The sequence below is a fragment of the Rhinoderma darwinii genome, chromosome 10 (genome assembly GCF_050947455.1).
Source record: "Rhinoderma darwinii isolate aRhiDar2 chromosome 10, aRhiDar2.hap1, whole genome shotgun sequence".
NCBI lineage: Eukaryota > Metazoa > Chordata > Amphibia > Anura > Rhinodermatidae > Rhinoderma > Rhinoderma darwinii.
In genome coordinates, this window is record NC_134696.1 from 103,413,293 (window position 1) to 103,432,143 (window position 18,851).

The 18,851-nt window shown below is 48.0% G+C and overlaps 1 protein-coding gene across 1 annotated transcript in view; it reads right to left on the reverse strand.

The window, feature by feature from the left end:
• Nucleotides 1-22: 22 nt before the first annotated feature.
• Nucleotides 23-18,851, reverse strand: part of KMT2B (lysine methyltransferase 2B) — a 20,845-nt gene continuing 2,016 nt past the window's right edge. Inside the window, exons 2-22 of the mRNA XM_075840925.1 lie at nt 18,541-18,636; nt 18,361-18,459; nt 14,129-14,205; nt 13,752-13,876; nt 13,577-13,671; nt 12,746-12,883; nt 12,332-12,490; nt 11,967-12,084; nt 11,176-11,254; nt 10,576-10,736; nt 9,828-10,019; nt 8,243-9,719; nt 4,221-4,316; nt 3,482-3,570; nt 3,103-3,243; nt 2,733-2,807; nt 2,479-2,656; nt 2,286-2,393; nt 2,051-2,134; nt 1,843-1,972; nt 23-1,161 (exon numbers count right to left, since the gene is read on the reverse strand). Coding sequence (XP_075697040.1) covers nt 886-1,161; nt 1,843-1,972; nt 2,051-2,134; nt 2,286-2,393; nt 2,479-2,656; nt 2,733-2,807; nt 3,103-3,243; nt 3,482-3,570; nt 4,221-4,316; nt 8,243-9,719; nt 9,828-10,019; nt 10,576-10,736; nt 11,176-11,254; nt 11,967-12,084; nt 12,332-12,490; nt 12,746-12,883; nt 13,577-13,671; nt 13,752-13,876; nt 14,129-14,205; nt 18,361-18,459; nt 18,541-18,636 — 3,993 coding nt within the window. The 3' untranslated portion in view covers nt 23-885. The remainder of the gene's footprint in view (nt 1,162-1,842; nt 1,973-2,050; nt 2,135-2,285; nt 2,394-2,478; nt 2,657-2,732; nt 2,808-3,102; nt 3,244-3,481; nt 3,571-4,220; nt 4,317-8,242; nt 9,720-9,827; nt 10,020-10,575; nt 10,737-11,175; nt 11,255-11,966; nt 12,085-12,331; nt 12,491-12,745; nt 12,884-13,576; nt 13,672-13,751; nt 13,877-14,128; nt 14,206-18,360; nt 18,460-18,540; nt 18,637-18,851) is intronic.

Here is an 18,851-nt window from a genome sequence, read left to right on the forward strand (position 1 = left end):
CTAATTCTCCAGAGCACCGAGATGGCAAAACGTTCCTTTTATTTAAAATGCTAAACAGGTGAAACATGAATCCTTATTCTCCAGCAAGTCCTTAAATAAAAAAAGTGCATAGAAAAAACAACGTCCATACAAATCTTTATACAATTATTTACATTCTATCCTCCCGGCGCCGTCCACTTATTTGTTGTTCCTGCGTCGCGCTCGCCGCTCGTTCCCTCGGAGGGAAAACACAAAAAGTGAAAAACAGAAGAAAAAAAAAAAAAAAAAGGGAAGAAAAATTTTATAGGAAAAAGGTTAATGGAGTCCGATCGCACCGCGAGAAAAAAAAAAAAAGGATGAAAGGGATCGGGGGCGGGGTAGTTAACCCTTGCAGGTCTGGGAAGGTCATTAGCAGCAAGATTAAAATGATTGTCACCCCCAAAAAAGTACTTTTTTTTATTTCTTTGCTCCCCAACATTTGGATCAGGTTTCCTATGGGAGTGAAAAAGCACTGGTTAAAAAGAGATCGTCATCATCCTAGCCTTACTACAGCGCCCCCTATTGGCCTCGTTGGTGTACACGTTCCGAGCGCGGCCATGAAAAACCGCACGCGGTGGGGAGGGGGCAAATAAGAACCGGGAAGTAGCAGCAAGGGAGAGGAAAACAACGAGAGAGAGAGAGAGAGAGCGCGGACCCTGAGAGGAAGGAGAGGACCGGCCCTGCGGCGGAGGACGGCAGGACAGAGGGTAAAGTGCGGTTTCCGGCGACGCTCTCCCCTGCGCCGAGCCTCCATGTTGTATGTGCAGCCGCCTGCCCAGAGAAGCGGCGTTGATCCTTCTCATCCCGGTCAGGGAGGCTTGGTGCGTCCGCCATGGGAAGTGCCAGCACCTCCGCGGCCGGCGGCGTTCAGTTCAGGAACCGGCGACACTTCTTGGCACCGCAGTTGCAGGGCAGCTTGTTGCTGGCGTCCTCGATGGGGAACTTGTAGTCGTAGGTCAGCTCCTCGCCACGGTAAATGCAGCGGAGGGCGAAGATGACGATGTGTTTCTGCCCTTCCACGTGGATGACCCTGGAGTAGCAGTTGGGCTCGCACGAATGGTTGATGAACCGCGCCGCGTTGCCGTGCATCGTAGCGTCCACCACGTCAAAGTCGTCAATGCGGAACATGTAACAACCGATGCCCTGGAATAAAGTCGATGCAATAGTTAACGAAACGACGGTTTCCATTCATATCCATTTTCAAGATCACTGCTTGCTGTCAGTGGATGGAAACATTCTTATTTATATCCAGTGGCTGAAAACACTCAGTTCTTCAATACTACAAATCACCTCCAGCCTGGTAACTTTCACCTACACTGATACATTGTAACAAACACTCAGCTGTAAGAAGCATCAGGTCAGGACAAGCTTCCGGCTGAGATGTAAAACAAGAACGTTCCCGTATCAGGACGTTGCAGAACTTTTTATTACAAACTGAGCAGCGCCAGAAATCCTACAGTCGTCGTCTGACAAGTAAGCGGATTAGAAAAACACGGCTTCTTCCAGAAACAGCGCCACCCCTCTCCACAGGTTGTGTGTGGTATTGCAGATCAGCCCCATTCATTTCAATAGAACGGAGCTGCAATACCAAGCGGCCATGTTTTTATAATTCTGCACGACCTCTTCTACTCCGGCATTTCTTCATTTTATCTGTACCTGAGAAAGCTGGGTAACCTAGGACGACGGCATTACTGCTTCCAGTCACCCATCTTTCCCAGTCGGATTAAAAAGCACCACAGCAACCTCTGTCTACCATTCAGGAGTGTAGGAAAGCTGGGTATGAAAGTGGCCTTGTTGCCACTATTTAAAGGGGAAGGCACGCACCTTGCTGTCGTAATATTTCTCCCTCTTGTCGGTCAGCACAGCGCGGATCACGATACCCGAGTACTCGATGACCATTTCACCCACATCAATGTTCCTTTTGCAAAACAGCCCCCTGCCGTGAATGGCCGACCTGGAGGAGGAGACGGGAGAGCGTGAAGACGCGACGCGCCAACATGGCAGCCCGTAGACCAGACAAAGCGTCACTTACCTGTAGACCCCCACCGCTTCTTTGGACGTCTTCTTCAGGTGCCGGAACCTCATGGCCATGGGGAGATCCAGACTGGTCGCTCGTCTGAAAATACAGCGCCAAAAGGTGTTCATGTACCGTCGCTTTAAGACGCTTCACATTAAATTTGAATGTGAAGCTGAAACTACTTTTGACAGGGATTTTGGTGCGTAAAACGCGCCAAAATACCTGCCGTGTGAACAGGGCCTTAGAATACCTGGTGGATTTCAGCTGCACCTCCTCCTCCTCTTCCTCGTACACGCACAGATCCGGCAGGGTGCGGTGCTGGGACGCCAGGAAATTGAACATGTCAAAGGTGGATTTCCTGCAAAAAAATAAATACAAAATGTCAAAAAATCCCCCCAAAAAATTTCCATGGACTAAGGGAGATCAGCGGCGCTCGCACCCACCTGACGTAGAACTCACTACGGCCGCAGCCGGACGGATTGATCAGCAGCTCTTCCTCCTCCACCTCCTGCGGGTGAAACAGAAACTTATACCCGCGGCAGCGCTCGGTGCCCATCAGCTGCTCCAGGAGGAAGAGGACAGCGTCGTGCAGAACTCCCAGCATCCTCGATCCACTCAGGCCTGTGGGGGAGGGGACAGGAAAGCTTAATACACAGAGGACACCCCCTCCCCCCTCCCCCAGCAATCCGCCACTCACCTGAGAAGGACAATTGTCTGAGCCTCCCGACACCTCGCGCCTCCTGCACCTTTTCAACCACCGTTCTCCATGCACCTAAAACGGGAGGAAGACAAACGTGAAAACGCAAATCCTGACCGGCCGGGACGCCGCCGGCGCTATTCTCGCAATGGGGGCGAAGAGATCGACAACCGCCCTGTCAGCACAATTTATAGAGGCCTGTAGTCCGTGAATAGACGCCACACAGGACGCCCCATATAAGGGACCTCTATGGACATATCCGGAGCGGCGTTAATAGAGGGGGGTCCCCAACCAGGACCGACATCCCCCCCCCCCCGGGCTTATTATTGGGACCCTTTTAGAAAGGGCAGCGGTCTGGATGAGCTCGGACCTTCTGCGCTGTCGGACTGGGTGTAGAATCCGTCCTCGCTGATTATTTCGAAGCGCAGGTGGGCGCTGCCTCTCCGCGGTAACAGGTTTTCCTTTTGTTCCAGAAAACGGTCCTCAAAGTCGTCAAAGTTGGGAGAGAAATCTGAAAAGATAAAACACCCGAGAAAATGTCAGTGAGTCACGGCTGATGTGGGAAAGCCGGGTGACAAATCACATGGACCGCCACCCAGCTTTCCCAGGCTCCTGAGTATCACGTCTGCAGGCGGAGGTGGGGGATGGGGGGTGTTCCAGCTTTCCTAGAAACAGCGGATGAGATTTAACAACAATAAACGAGAATGATGTAAAGACGGCGGGTACAAGGGGCGCGGGTTCCCCATTACCTGGAGCGGGTTCTGAGCCGGGGGATTCTTTGGCCGACTCGGCTGCTGGATATTCGGTTTTCACATCGACTGTGAGATCCAAATGAAGCCTAAAAAAACAAGATAGAAAAAAACATTTAAAATGCAGCCAAACCGCCCCGGCGCCCTCACCCAAAACCGGCCCCGGCGCTCCTCACCCAAAACCGGCCCCGGCGCCCCTCACCCAAAACCGGCCCCGGCGCCCCTCCTGCCAAACCAGCCCCGGAGACCCTCCCGCCAAACCAACGCCCCTCACCCAAAACCGGCTCCGGCGCCCCTCCCACCAAACCGACGCCCCGGGCGCCCCTCCTGTCAAACTGACGCCCCTAACCCAAGAGAGGCTCCGGCGCCCATCCAGCCAAACCGGTGCTTCTCCCAAAACCGTCCCTGGCACCCCACCTGCCAAACCAACGCCCTTCAGCCAAAACCGGCTCCTGTGCGCATCCAGCCAAACCAGCGCCCCTCCCACCAAACCGTCCCCGAAGCCCCTCACCCAAAACCGGCTCCAGAGCCCCTCCCGCCAAACAGACGCCCTTCACCCAAAACCAGCCACGAGCGCCCCTCCCGTCAAACCGATGCCCCTAACCCAAAACCAGCTCCGGCACCCATCCAGCCAGACCAGCTACTACGCCCATTCCACCTAACCGGCCCCGGCGCCCCTTCCTTGATGAAACATGAGCACAGAGTCGGCCCCGTGTCATCCGCAAGAGTCAGGACTCACCCGTTCATGTTCACACTCGGATCCTCATCATCTATCAAGATGAGGTCCAAACTCTCCTGGACCGCCGGCTCCCTCATCCTGCTCACCCGTTTTATTCTGTAATAGAGTCAGCAGTAAATACAAACACGTGACAACAAAGCAAATGCGAGATCTCATTTACCTTCTCACACAGCTGAAGGGTTTGTTACAATGTATCCCAAGCCGGGTCAAGACTGATAGCTCTGACCTACACGGATACATAACAAACCCTCAGCCGTGTGAGCAGGACTAGTGCATGGTGGGTAGATCTGGAAAATTGTGAGAAACCGTAAAACACAAAATCACATGATCAGGAATTATAAACTTCTTATAAAACAACCGAAATCCCAGAATGTAGAGGAGCAAATAATCCGTCCTACATCAGAGAAGTGTACACTGCGACTCCACCAGCAGAATAGTGAGTGCAGCTCTGGAGTATAATACAGGATGTAACTCAGGATCAGTACAGGATAAGTAATGTAATGTATGTACACAGTGACTCCACCAGCAGAATAGTGAGTGCAGCTCTGGAGTATAATACAGGATGTAACTCAGGATCAGTACAGGATAAGTAATGTAATGTATGTACACTGCGACTCCACCAGCAGAATAGTGAGTGCAGCTCTGGAGTATAATACAGGATGTAACTCAGGATCAGTACAGGATAAGTAATGTATGTACACAGGGACTCCACCAGCGGAATAGTGAGTGCAGCTCTGGAGTATAATACAGGATGTAACTCAGGATCAGTACAGGATAAGTAATGTATGTACACAGGGACTCCACCAGCAGAATAGTGAGTGCAGCTCTGGAGTATAATACAGGATGTAACTCAGGATCAGTACAGGATAAGTAATGTAATGTATGTACACAGTGACTCCACCAGCAGAATAGTGAGTGCAGCTCTGGAGTATAATACAGGATGTAACTCAGGATCAGTACAGGATAAGTAATGTAATGTACGTACACAGTGACTCCACCAGCAGAATAGTGACCGCAGCTCTGGAGTATAATACAGGATGTAACTCAGGATCAGTACAGGATAATATAATGTATGTACACAGTGACTCCACCAGCAGAATAGTGAGTGCAGCTCTAGAGTATAATACAGAACGTAACTCAGGATCAGTACAGGATAAGTAATGTAATGTATGTACACAGTGACTCCACCAGCAGAATAGGGAGTGCAGCTCTGGAGTATAATACAGGATGTAACTCAGGATCAGTACAGGATAATATAATGTATGTACACAGTGACTCCACCAGCAGAATAGTGAGGGCAGCTCTGGAGTATAATACAGGATATAACTCAGGATCAGTACAGGATAAGTAATGTAATGTATGTACACAGTGACTCCATCAGCAGAATAGTGAGTGCAGCTCTGGAGTATAATACAGGATGTAACTCAGGATCAGTACAGGATAAGTAATGTAATGTATGTACACAGTGACTCCACCAGCAGAATAGTTAGTGCAGCTCTGGAGTATAATACAGGATATAACTCAGGATCAGTACAGGATAAGTAATGTAATGTATGTACACAGTGACTCCACCAGCAGAATAGTGAGTGCAGCTCTGGAGTATAATACAGGATATAACTCAGGATCAGTACAGGATAAGTAATGTAATGTATGTACACAGTGACTCCATCAGCAGAATAGTGAGTGCAGCTCTGGAGTATAATACAGGATATAACTCAGGATCAGTACAGGATAAGTAATGTAATGTATGTACACAGTGACTCCATCAGCAGAATAGTGAGTGCAGCTCTGGAGTATAATACAGGATGTAACTCAGGATCAGTACAGGATAAGTAATGTAATGTATGTACACAGTGACTCCACCAGCAGAATAGTGAGTGCAGCTCTGGAGTATAATACAGGATATAACTCAGGATCAGTACAGGATAAGTAATGTAATGTATGTACACAGTGACTCCACCAGCAGAATAGTGAGTGCAGCTCTGAGTTATAATACAGGATATAACTCAGGATCAGTACAGGATAAGTAATGTAATGTATGTACACAGTGACTCCACCAGCAGAATAGTGAGTGCAGCTCTGGAGCATAATACAGGATGTAACTCAGGATCAGTACAGGATAAGTAATGTACTGTATGTACACAGTGACTCCACCAGCAGAATAGTGAGTGCAGCTCTGGAGTATAATACCGGATGTAACTCAGGATCAGTACAGGATAAGTAATGTAATGTATGTACACAGTGACTCCACTAGCAGAATAGTGAGTACAGCTCTGGAGTACAATACAGGATGTAACTCAGGATCAGTACAGGATAAGTAATGTAATGTATGTACACAGTGACTCCACTAGCAGAATAGTGAGTACAGCTCTGGAGTACAATACAGGATGTAACTCAGGATCAGTACAGGATAAGTAATGTAATGTATGTACACAGTGAGTCCACCAGCAGAATAGGGAGTGCAGCTCTGGAGTATAATACAGAACGTAACTCAGGATCAGTACAGGATAAGTAATGTATGTACACAGTGTCTCCACCAGCAGAATAGTGAGTGCAGCTCTGGAGTATAATACAGAACGTAACTCAGGATCAGTACAGGATAAGTAATGTATGTACACAGTGTCTCCACCAGCAGAATAGTGAGTGCAGCTCAGGAGTATAATACAGGACGTTACTCAGGATCAGTACAGGATAAGTAATGTAATGTATGTACACAGTGACTCCACCAGCAGAATAGTGAGTGCAGCTCTGGAGTATAATACAGGATGTAACTCGGGATCAGTACGGGATAAGTAATGTAATGTATGTACACAATGACTCCACCAGCAGAATAGTGAGTGCAGCTCTGGAGTATAATACAGGATGTAACTCAGGATCAGTACAGGATAAGTAATGTATGTACACAGTGACTCCACCAGCAGAATAGTGAGTGCAGCTCTGGAGTATAATACAGGCTATAACTCAGGATCAGTACAGGATAAGTAATGTATGTATACAGTGACTCCACCAGCAGAATAGTGAGTGCAGCTCTGGAGTATAATACAGGATGTAACTCAGGATCAGTACAGGATAAGTAATGTAATGTATGTACACAGTGACTCCACCAGCAGAATAGTGAGTGCAGCTCTGGAGTATAATACAGGCTATAACTCAGGATCAGTACAGGATAAGTAATGTAATGTATGTACACAGTGACTCCACCAGCAGAATAGTGAGTGCAGCTCTGGAGTATAATACAGGATGTAACTCAGGATCAGTACAGGATAAGTAATGTAATGTATGTACACAGTGACTCCACTAGCAGAATAGTGAGTGCAGCTCTGGAGTATAATACAGGATATAACTCAGGAGTATAATACAGGATGTAACTCGGGATCAGTACGGGATAAGTAATGTAATGTATGTACACAATGACTCCACCAGCAGAATAGTGAGTGCAGCTCTGGAGTATAATACAGGATGTAACTCAGGATCAGTACAGGATAAGTAATGTAATGTATGTACACAGTGTCTCCACCAGCAGAATAGTGAGTGCAGCTCTGGAGTAATATACAGGATGTAACTCAGTATCAGTACAGGATAAGTAATGTAATGTATGTACACAGTGACTCCACCAGCAGAATAGTGAGTGCAGCTCTGGAGTATAATACAGGATATAACTCAGGATCAGTACAGGATAAGTAATGTAATGTATGTACACAATGACTCCACCAGCAGAATAGTGAGTGCAGCTCTGGAGTATAATACAGGATGTAACTCAGGATCAGTACAGGATAAGTAATGTATGTACACAGTGACTCCACCAGCAGAATAGTGAGTGCAGCTCTGGAGTATAATACAGGATGTAACTCAGGATCAGTACAGGATAAGTAATGTAATGTATGTATACAGTGACTCCACCAGCAGAATAGTGAGTGCAGCTCTGGAGTATAATGCAGTATTGTATATACAGTGACGGCGCGGTGTAATCTTATAATTGGTGTTTGTACATTATATGGTGTAAATCTTTCGGATCCTCGTACCTGGTGCTCGTCATCTTCTGCGACGTACAATTATTATTCAGCGCCACAGGCTGCGTTGAGCTCCGCGGGTCCGGCATTTCCAGTTTATCGGACGAGTCCAGTTTTATTTTCTTGATGGAAGAATTGCTGGCGGCGTCGCTGCAGGGTCTCTTCATGCAGACAGACTGTACCGGGAGCGGTTTGGGGGGGGCAGGCTGTATGAGGGGCAGTTGTAGTTGCGCCTGAGTCAGGGCAGCACTAGGGGCGACACTGAGCAGTCCTGTATTCACAGAGAGACCCTGCAAAAGACACGCCTGAGGGATGCCGGCGATTGTTGGGGTCATCAGCGCCTGCGCCCCCAGAGTCAGCTGCCCGGTCCCTTGCACCACGTTTAGCATTGGCAGGACACGGAACGTCCATCCCGACGAGGCTGAGGGGGCAGTCTGTATCAAAACCGCCCCAAGGTTTTGGTTGGGGGCCTGCACCGGAGGGGGAAGCTTCGCTGCAGTAGTATGAGGAAGACAAGGGATGGGAACTTTGTTGGGTAATTTAGGGGCCACTTTACTGGTCCTTGCGGGGGCAACCCGTGCGAATGGAAGAGAGTCCGACATCGAGGCGTCCTGCAGCGGTGACGGATTTCCGGCCAGGTCCGGTCCCTGCACATTAATAATTACTTGCCCCGTTTGTTTGTTGACTAAAAAAATGTTTGATCCCGAGTGGCCCAGCGTGAACGCCGCAGGCTCGGGGGGGCGATTGGAGGGCATGGCCATCAGCGGACGACACACCCTCTGCACTTGCGGCGGGTCCCTGAGCGGCGGCGGTCCCTGAGTGACACAGTTGGTGCCGTTAGACAGCGGGGGAGGGGCAACGCCGTTCTGGATGACGGAAGAGCTGGTGGCGGCTGCAGAAGACGTCTCCCGCTGCCCCTGAGCCTGCGCTGCCGCCCCAGAGACCCCGGCCGCCCTTAACACAAACTCCACTATCTCAGACGGCAGGTGGGAGGGGGTTTTACCGCTACCCAGGGGTCCATTGTGGCTTTGGGACGTGTCCTCGTTATCGGTACCGTCGTGGATGCCGTCAAGCTGTTCGATTCGTCCGGACGTTACAGTGGACAGCAGCGGGCTCAAAGGTTCGTGGGAGACCACCGTCCGCGTCAGCCCGTAGTACTGCTCCTCTGCTTCCTCCTCCGAGCTGCTGCCCCCCACAAATTCATCCGCCGGAGCCTCCGAGCCCACAATGAGCTGAACCCCGGCGACCAACCCGTCATCTAACGCCGCCGCGTCGCACAACAGCTGCATCGGGGTCCCGTTCTCAGCAGACGACCGGCGAGTGACCGGCAAAGAAGAGTTGGGTGGGGGTGGACTGGACCGCTGCGTAGAAGGCTGGCGATTGGTTCTTGGTGAATGAACCGGTGGTCGTCGGGATCGGCGTAGAGGCGTCACCTCAGGATCGCTGACGGTTAGGATGTGGTGTGATATGGGGGAAGACACCGGACTACCTGAAAACGAGAGAAAATAAAAAAAAGTTACCGCAAGGACAAGACGAGAGTAGGAAGATCCCGCCTCCTCCTAGATCCGCCGCTCATTCAGGATGTAGCAGAGCTCACCTGGCGAAGGAAGGGGTCGGGAGGAGCCTCCTAGCGGCCGACGGGACGGAGAGAAGTTTGGGTTTTTCATCCGTGCCCCGCTGAAGGAGCGGGGGGCGGCTGCTGTGGTAGTGGGCTCTGAAGGGGGTGGGCAAGAAGCGGCGGTCCTTTCTGGAGTGGGGGGACTGGATGTGACTTTATCAGCAACAGAACCTGAGCAGAAGAAAAAAATTAATTCAGGATCTTCATCATATGCATTGAGATTAACACTTAAGGGGGTCACGTACGTATGCACAGGATTAGAAAAACACGTCTGTCATCGTTCAGAAACAGCGCCTCCCCTGTCCACGTGTTGTATCTGGTATTGCAGCTCTGTCCTATTGAAGTGAATGAGGCTGAGCTGCAATACCACACACAACCTGTGTACAGTGGTGGCGCTGTTTCTGAAAGAAAGCATCCACTATGTTCTAATCCTGTACAACCCGTTTAAAGTGTGATCGGCAGAATGAAAGGGGCTGCGTCACCTTCATGGTTTACACTCCGTGCCAAGTAGCGCAGCTCAGCGCCAGGCACAGCGAAGGCGGCAGGCAATATAGTCATACATTGTGTCTTTACATAAAGTTTGTGCTGTGGACAGAATGAACACAACCCCATCAGAGCCGGTGGAAGCAGCGGGCCAGGGTAGAAAGGTGCTCTCTATGTGAAGCTGCTGTAGTGCTGCCCTCTGCTGGTGTGTCAGCAGAATTGCGATAAGACCCACCGTGGTTACCTGGGACGGGTCCTGGACAGTGAACGATCGTCTGGTTGTCACCGGGACCGTCCAGTCCTTCTGGGGGTAGGTCGCCCTCTTTTGGACGATGCTCGACAACCCTGCATTTGTACCAGCAGCGCCGCCTGGCATCCAGTGTGCTCCAGTACAGGCGCGAACACCTGGAACGAGGAGGTGACAATGGGTAGAAACAAACAAATGAACGTTTTTAAAAGGCGCTCCCCACTTTGGACAAACCCTACTTGTCGGAAAGATCCCCTGACAAGCCCTCCGTACACCCGGCGATCAGCTGTGATCTCTGGAGGAACCTGGCAGTAAGTGTTCAGTTTCCCTGCAGCGCCACCACAGGAGAAATGAAGTATTACAGTGTCCATTCATATCAATGTGTTGTCTGCGTAATACAGGACAGGACGGGTCCTCCAGAGAGAGAGACGCTCTATGTAACCGCTCTCCACTCTGACCAAGAGATGAGGACCCTGAACAGAGGACCCCCTGATATGACCCCAGAATTACCTAATAGGAGTATGGAAATGGGTCTTCTAAACTGGACAATTCCTTTAACTATTGATGAATGGAATAAGTCAATATCTGGATACTTACTGATAACCAACAGGGTAAATCTTCCCTTCAGAAACCGATAAATCTGTCAGCATGCCCAGAGTGTCTATCTTCATAGAACCTTAAAAGGGATGGAAGGAAATCAAAGAGTTAACAAAAATACTACAACAGTCTCTGTATCCTGATAGGTGCCCTAAAGCGACCCTCCAGCCCCCACCCCTCCACCAGCACTGATGACGTCATCAGTGCTGCTCCATCAGAGAGCAGTGGAGGGGGCGTGTCCCAGACTACCAGAGAAGCTCTGCACAGGGAAATCTGAGACTGTGGACCCGTAGGGAGGTCGGGTGAGTCAGGAGCGGGGGCAGCAGGCTCGGTGGGTGACTAAACATTTGCAATGTAAAGTCACATTTCCTATTTGGACTGGAGGATCGCTTTAAAATCCACAGGCAATAGCGCCCCCTGGTGTCGATGTTACGTAACATCCGCATGTTTTCTCCATACGGATCCCCTATAAAAGGTTACTGAGCTGTAGTAACGTCCTTATACATTTCTAATAAAATACACCGCACCGTTACATGCACATTTTAGTTATTTTTTTTTTTCTTAACAGATCTTCACTTGTACTCCAGTCACATCCAGAGCTGCATTTACCTTTCTCCTCTAAGCCCTCGGACATGGACTGTGGTTGATCTGCACTTCTCAGTTAGATGAAACGGCTCAGTTCTGTGCAACTCAGAGCTCCTAGGACGCTCCGCAGCTCTGGATGTGACTGGTGTACAAGGTGCTGGAGAACATAAAAGACGAAGGACTGTTCCTCCGGCGCGGTCTCTTACCGATCATCATGTGGATATTCTCCGGTTCTAGACCCTGAAGAAACTTCCGTCTAAAGTTGATTCCGTCGAAATCCACGTAGACCCTGCGCAGCACGTCAAAGGCGTCCGCGGCGACCGTCTGAGCACGAATACAGGAGAGCGGCGTCAGTGCACGTTCTAATAATAAGCCCCAATACTGAGCGGGGAGACGTATCCAACATCTACAGGGGGACTGTCCTCAGGGGTAACAGGGACCGGACGCTGCTCAATCCTATATCCAGTCCCTATAGGAGCTCACATGTGCAGCCAATCAGAGCGTGCAGGTTTATGGGGGGGCTCTGGGGACATACGGCAGGGACTAGCTGGGGGGGGTTCCAGGGTCTCACCGTTCCGTCCAGCTGATTCGTGTGTTTCTGACAGAACATCTTCTTGTCGTCCTGAAAGCTGCAGCGTCGGGTTCGAGCGCACATGAAGTGGAAATTACTTTGGCAGGTGGACAGGCAGCAGCCGACCGTGGCGCCGATCCTCATGCAGTGCTCGCAACGCTGCCGGTAATAAAGAGAAGTGTTAGGGTGAGAACAAGAGCTGACGCTTTAAGGAGTCGTCAGTCTAAGGTAAAAACATAATAAATTATTGAGGAACGAAAAGTTCAGCTGTGTAAGCAGGCCCAAACTATGGACGTTCCCATTCACTGACAGCAAGCAGAGATCTAGAAAATGATGAGGAATCGAAAGGCAAAGTGTTTGCGGAACTTTTCATTACGGGGGTCGACACGAGAGAAGGGAAGAAAAAGTCCTCACCAGCTGCCGCCCTCGAGCCACGGCGGCGTGAACGTTCTTCAGGGACCCGTCATTCTCCTCGAAGACCTCGGCCGACCAGATGGCGCAGTTGATGTGGGTCCATTCATTCTGGCCGATATAAAGAAGTCTTCCAGCATCCTAGGGGGTAGAGACCAAGAGGTGAGGAGCCGCTGGACAGTCCATAACCCAGCTTTCCCAGCATAGCCATTCAGGACTCCAGGAAAGCTGGGTGACACGCCTGAAACACGCCTCTCCCTACTTATGTAGCGGTTCTTCCCCAGTCCCTGTAGATCTGTATATCTCAGCCAGGTGATGTCCGCCATATTGGATTACACCCAGCTTTCCTAGAAACCGAAAACTGACAAGAGTCCCAAAAAACGGATATCAGGGACTTTTACTTTCACCTTCCAAAAGCCAGAACTTCTTTATTTTATTATTAGTCCCCTTTGGGGACTTGAACCAGCGATCGTTGGATCGCCTGCCCTATATACTGTAATACTAATAAACTGACAGTCTCATATGAAGCGCTGAGTACAAAGAGGGCAGACCTGGGGGCTTTCATTAGACCCCCAGGATGCAATGCCAACCCTTGGGGGGGGGGGGATGGGGGGCAACGCAATGTCACAGGCGGCTGCCCCCGTTATAACTGCTTAGATGCCGTATTCGCTATTCACCGCGGCGTCTAAGGGGTTAAATGAGCGGCGATATGTCGGCAGCCGAAGCGCTCCTTCTATGGTGTGCCCGCTCTTCACTCCCCACCGATCCTCTGACGTGTATATATACGGTGGACGTCGGGAAGGGGTTAAGGGAAGCTGATCGCGGCGGGTTTACCTTCGGGTCATCGTCTCCGTACTTCAGACACAGCGCGCACTGACGGGTGTCCTTTTCCATCTCTCTCCCGAGCTCCGGCTCAACTTCCGCCTTCACTGAAAGGAGCAAAAACAAATATAAAGAACATGAAGAAGAAGCCGCAGAGATGCCAACCCCGTGGGCGACGTGCCGATACCTTTCTGAGGGCAGATCGGGTACGGCTTGATTCTATTACTTGACTGGGCACCATCTTCTCTCTCCCGCCAATGGGCGTAAGAATGATCCGGATAGGGAGGTAACACGGCGTGAGGAAGGAGCCCGCTGCAACACAGATCAGGAGAATGTCAGTACGCAGCTCCCCCGCAGGACGGAGGAGACAGTGCAATATACTAGGGATATGGTTGGCCGTTTACGCAAATTTCTAGGAGGAATAACAGAGGAACGGCACAATGCAGGGGGTCCAAGAAAAGATTTTCCAGAATTGTGAGTCTAACAGCCTCTGAAGCAGATGTGAACACAGCCCAACAGGTAGTGATTGTCCAGAGCGGAGACGTCATCCCAGTAGGAACTTACTTGTTCAGAGACTTGTGATTTTTCTCCCAATATTTGGAGTCTTCAACATTAAACCAACTCAAAGATTTCTCCATCAACTGCAAAGAGAAAATAGATTTCTGTACTTATCCTGAGTTACATCCACAGCAGAATAGTGAGTGCAGCTCTGGAGTATAATACAGGATGTAACTCAGGATCAGTACAGGATAAGTAATGTAATGTATGTACACAGTGACCCCACCAGCAGAATAGTGAGTGTAGCTCTGGAGTATAATACAGGATGTAGCTCAGGATCAGTACAGGATAAATAATGTAATGTATGTACACAGTGACTCCACCAGCAGAATAGTGAGTGCAGCTCTGGAGTATAATATAGGATATAACTCAGGATCAGTACAGGATAAGTAATGTAATGTACACAGTGACTCCACCAGCAGAATAGTGAGTGCAGCTCTGGAGTATAATACAGGATATAACTCAGGATCAGTACAGGATAAGTAATGTAATGTACACAGTGACTCCACCAGCAGAATAGTGAGTGCAGCTCTGGAGTATAATACAGGATATAACTCAGGATCAGTACAGGATAAGTAATGTAATGTATGTACACAGTGACTCCACCAGCAGAATAGTGAGTGCAGCTCTGGAGTATAATACAGGATGTAGCTCAGGATCAGTACAGGATAAGTAATGTAATGTATGTACACAGTGACTCCACCAGCAGAATAGCGAGTGCAGCTCTGGAGTATAATACAGGATATAACTCAGGATCAGTACAGGATAAGTAATGTAATGTATGTACACAGTGACTCCACCAGCAGAATAGTGAGTGCAGCTCTGGAGTATAATACAGGATAAGTAATGTAATGTATGTACACAGTGACTCCACCAGCAGAATAGTGAGTGCAGCTCTGGAGTATAATACAAGATGTAACTCAGGATCAGTACAGGATAAGTAATGTAATGTATGTACACAGTGACTCCACCAGCAGAATAGTGAGTGCAGCTCTGGAGTATAATACAGGATGTAACTCAGGATCAGTACAGGATAAGTAATGTATGTACACAGTGACTCCACCAGCAGAATAGTGAGTGCAGCTCTGGAGTATAATACAGGATATAACTCAGGATCAGTACAGGATAAGTAATGTAATGTATGTACACAGTGACTCCACCAGCAGAATAGTGAGTGCAGCTCTGGAGCATAATACAGGATGTAACTCAGGATCAGTAATGTAATGTATGTACACAGTGACTCCACCAGCAGAATAGTGAGTACAGCTCTGGAGTATAATACAGGATGTAACTCAGGATCAGTACAGGATAAGTAATGTAATGTATGTACACAGTGACTCCCGCAGCAGATAGTGAGCGCAGCTCTGGAGTATAATACAGGATATAACTCAGGATCAGTACAGGATAAGTAATGTAATGTATGTACACAGTGACTCCACCAGCAGAATAGTGAGTGCAGCTCTGGAGTATAATACAGGATGTAACTCAGGATCAGTACAGGATAAGTAATGTATGTACACAGTGACTCCACCAGCAGAATAGTGAGTGCAGCTCTGGAGTATAATACAGGATATAACTCAGGATCAGTACAGGATAAGTAATGTAATGTATATACACAGTGACTCCACCAGCAGAATAGTGAGTGCAGCTCTGGAGCATAATACAGGATGTAACTCAGGATCAGTACAGGATAAGTAATGTAATGTATGTACACAGTGACTCCACCAGCAGAATAGTGAGTGCTGCTCTGGAGTATAATACAGAATGTAACTCAGGATCAGTACAGGATCAGTAATGTAATGTATGTACACAGTGACTCCACCAGCAGAATAGTGAGTGCAGCTCTGGAGCATAATACAGGATGTATCTCAGGATCAGTACAGGATAAGTAATGTAATGTATGTACACAGTGATTCCACCAGCAGAATAGTGAGTGCAGCTCTGGAGTATAATATAGGATGTAACTCAGGATCAGTACAGGATAAGTAATGTATGTACACAGTGACTCCACCAGCAGAATAGTGAGTGCAGCTCTGGAGTATAATACAGGATATAACTCAGGATCAGTACAGGGTAAGTAATGTATGTACACAGTGACTCCACCAGCAGAATAGTGAGTACAGCTCTGGAGTATAATACAGGATATAACTCAGGATCAGTACAGGATAAGTAATGTAATGTATGTACACAGTGACTCCACCAGCAGAATAGTGAGTGCAGCTCTGGAGTATAATACAGGATGTAGCTCAGGATCAGTACAGGATAAGTAATGTAATGTATGTACACAGTGACTCCACCAGCAGAATAGCGAGTGCAGCTCTGGAGTATAATACAGGATATAACTCAGGATCAGTACAGGATAAGTAATGTAATGTATGTACACAGTGACTCCACCAGCAGAATAGTGAGTGCAGCTCTGGAGTATAATACAGGATAAGTAATGTAATGTATGTACACAGTGACTCCACCAGCAGAATAGTGAGTGCAGCTCTGGAGTATAATACAAGATGTAACTCAGGATCAGTACAGGATAAGTAATGTAATGTATGTACACAGTGACTCCACCAGCAGAATAGTGAGTGCAGCTCTGGGGTATAATACAGGATGTAACTCAGGATCAGTACAGGGTAAGTAATGTATGTACACAGTGACTCCACCAGCAGAATAGTGAGTGCAGCTCTGGAGTATAATACAGGATGTAACTCAGGATCAGTACAGGATAAGTAATGTAATGTATGTACACAGTGACTCCACCAGCAGAATAGTAAGTGCAGCTCTGGAGTATAATACAGGATGTAACTCAGGATCAGTACAGGATAAGTAATGTAATGTATGTACACAGTGACTTCACCAGCAGAATAGTGAGTGCAGCTCTGGAGTATAATACAGGATGTAACTCAGGATCAGTACAGGATAAGTAATGTATGTACACAGTGACTCCACCAGCAGAATAGTGAGTGCAGCTCTGGAGCATAATACAGGATGTAACTCAGGATCAGTAATGTAATGTATGTACACAGTGACTCCACCAGCAGAATAGTGAGTACAGCTCTGGAGTATAATACAGGATGTAACTCAGGATCAGTACAGGATAAGTAATGTAATGTATGTACACAGTGACTCCCGCAGCAGATAGTGAGCGCAGCTCTGGAGTATAATACAGGATATAACTCAGGATCAGTACAGGATAAGTAATGTAATGTATGTACACAGTGACTCCACCAGCAGAATAGTGAGTGCAGCTCTGGAGTATAATACAGGATGTAACTCAGGATCAGTACAGGATAAGTAATGTATGTACACAGTGACTCCACCAGCAGAATAGTGAGTGCAGCTCTGGAGTATAATACAGGATATAACTCAGGATCAGTACAGGATAAGTAATGTAATGTATGTACACAGTGACTCCACCAGCAGAATAGTGAGTACAGCTCTGGAGTATAATACAGGATGTAACTCAGGATCAGTACAGGATAAGTAATGTAATGTATGTACACAGTGACTCCACCAGCAGAATAGTGAGTGCTGCTCTGGAGTATAATACAGAATGTAACTCAGGATCAGTACAGGATAAGTAATGTAATGTATATACACAGTGACTCCACCAGCAGAATAGTGAGTGCAGCTCTGGAGCATAATACAGGATGTAACTCAGGATCAGTACAGGATAAGTAATGTAATGTATGTACACAGTGACTCCACCAGCAGAATAGTGAGTGCTGCTCTGGAGTATAATACAGAATGTAACTCAGGATCAGTACAGGATCAGTAATGTAATGTATGTACACAGTGACTCCACCAGCAGAATAGTGAGTGCAGCTCTGGAGCATAATACAGGATGTATCTCAGGATCAGTACAGGATAAGTAATGTAATGTATGTACACAGTGATTCCACCAGCAGAATAGTGAGTGCAGCTCTGGAGTATAATATAGGATGTAACTCAGGATCAGTACAGGATAAGTAATGTATGTACACAGTGACTCCACCAGCAGAATAGTGAGTGCAGCTCTGGAGTATAATACAGGATATAACTCAGGATCAGTACAGGGTAAGTAATGTATGTACACAGTGACTCCACCAGCAGAATAGTGAGTACAGCTCTGGAGCATAATACAGGATGTAACTCAGGATGAGTAATGTAATGTGATGTAACAGTGAGATCTAGTGATGAGGGACATTGATCAGAGATCAGCGTTATAACGAAGGGAGTGACCACATATGCGGCTCTACACTTACTTCGATGTACAAGGTTTTCACCGCTTCTCCATGTTCATCTAAATTGCCGCTTCTCATGGTTTGCTGGATAATCCAAACCAAGTCATCATTGAATGTGGCCTGAGAAGACAAGTAGGAGAATTGACAGATTGAACAGGAGGAGGGGGGTTCAGTGCAGCGCTGGATCGGCTCAGTACTCACTATTGTGTTGTAGTAACCTTCCTGTAACAGGTGGCCCAGGGACTCTAGATCGCAGGGATTACGGCGACACTTCCTCTGATTTTCTGCACTTTTACACTGTAACAGAACAGAGATGTGATCACATGAAAACTAAAACCTGCAGCGCCACCTGGAAGTCAGAATATCATCACTTAAAGGCATCTTCCCGTTTCAGTAAATAAAACTTATTATTTGTGTAAAGTTATACAATTTTCTAATCTACCTTCAGTATCAATTCCTTCCAGTTTAAGATCTCTGCTTGCTGTCATTCAATAGGAACCTCATGTCATAGA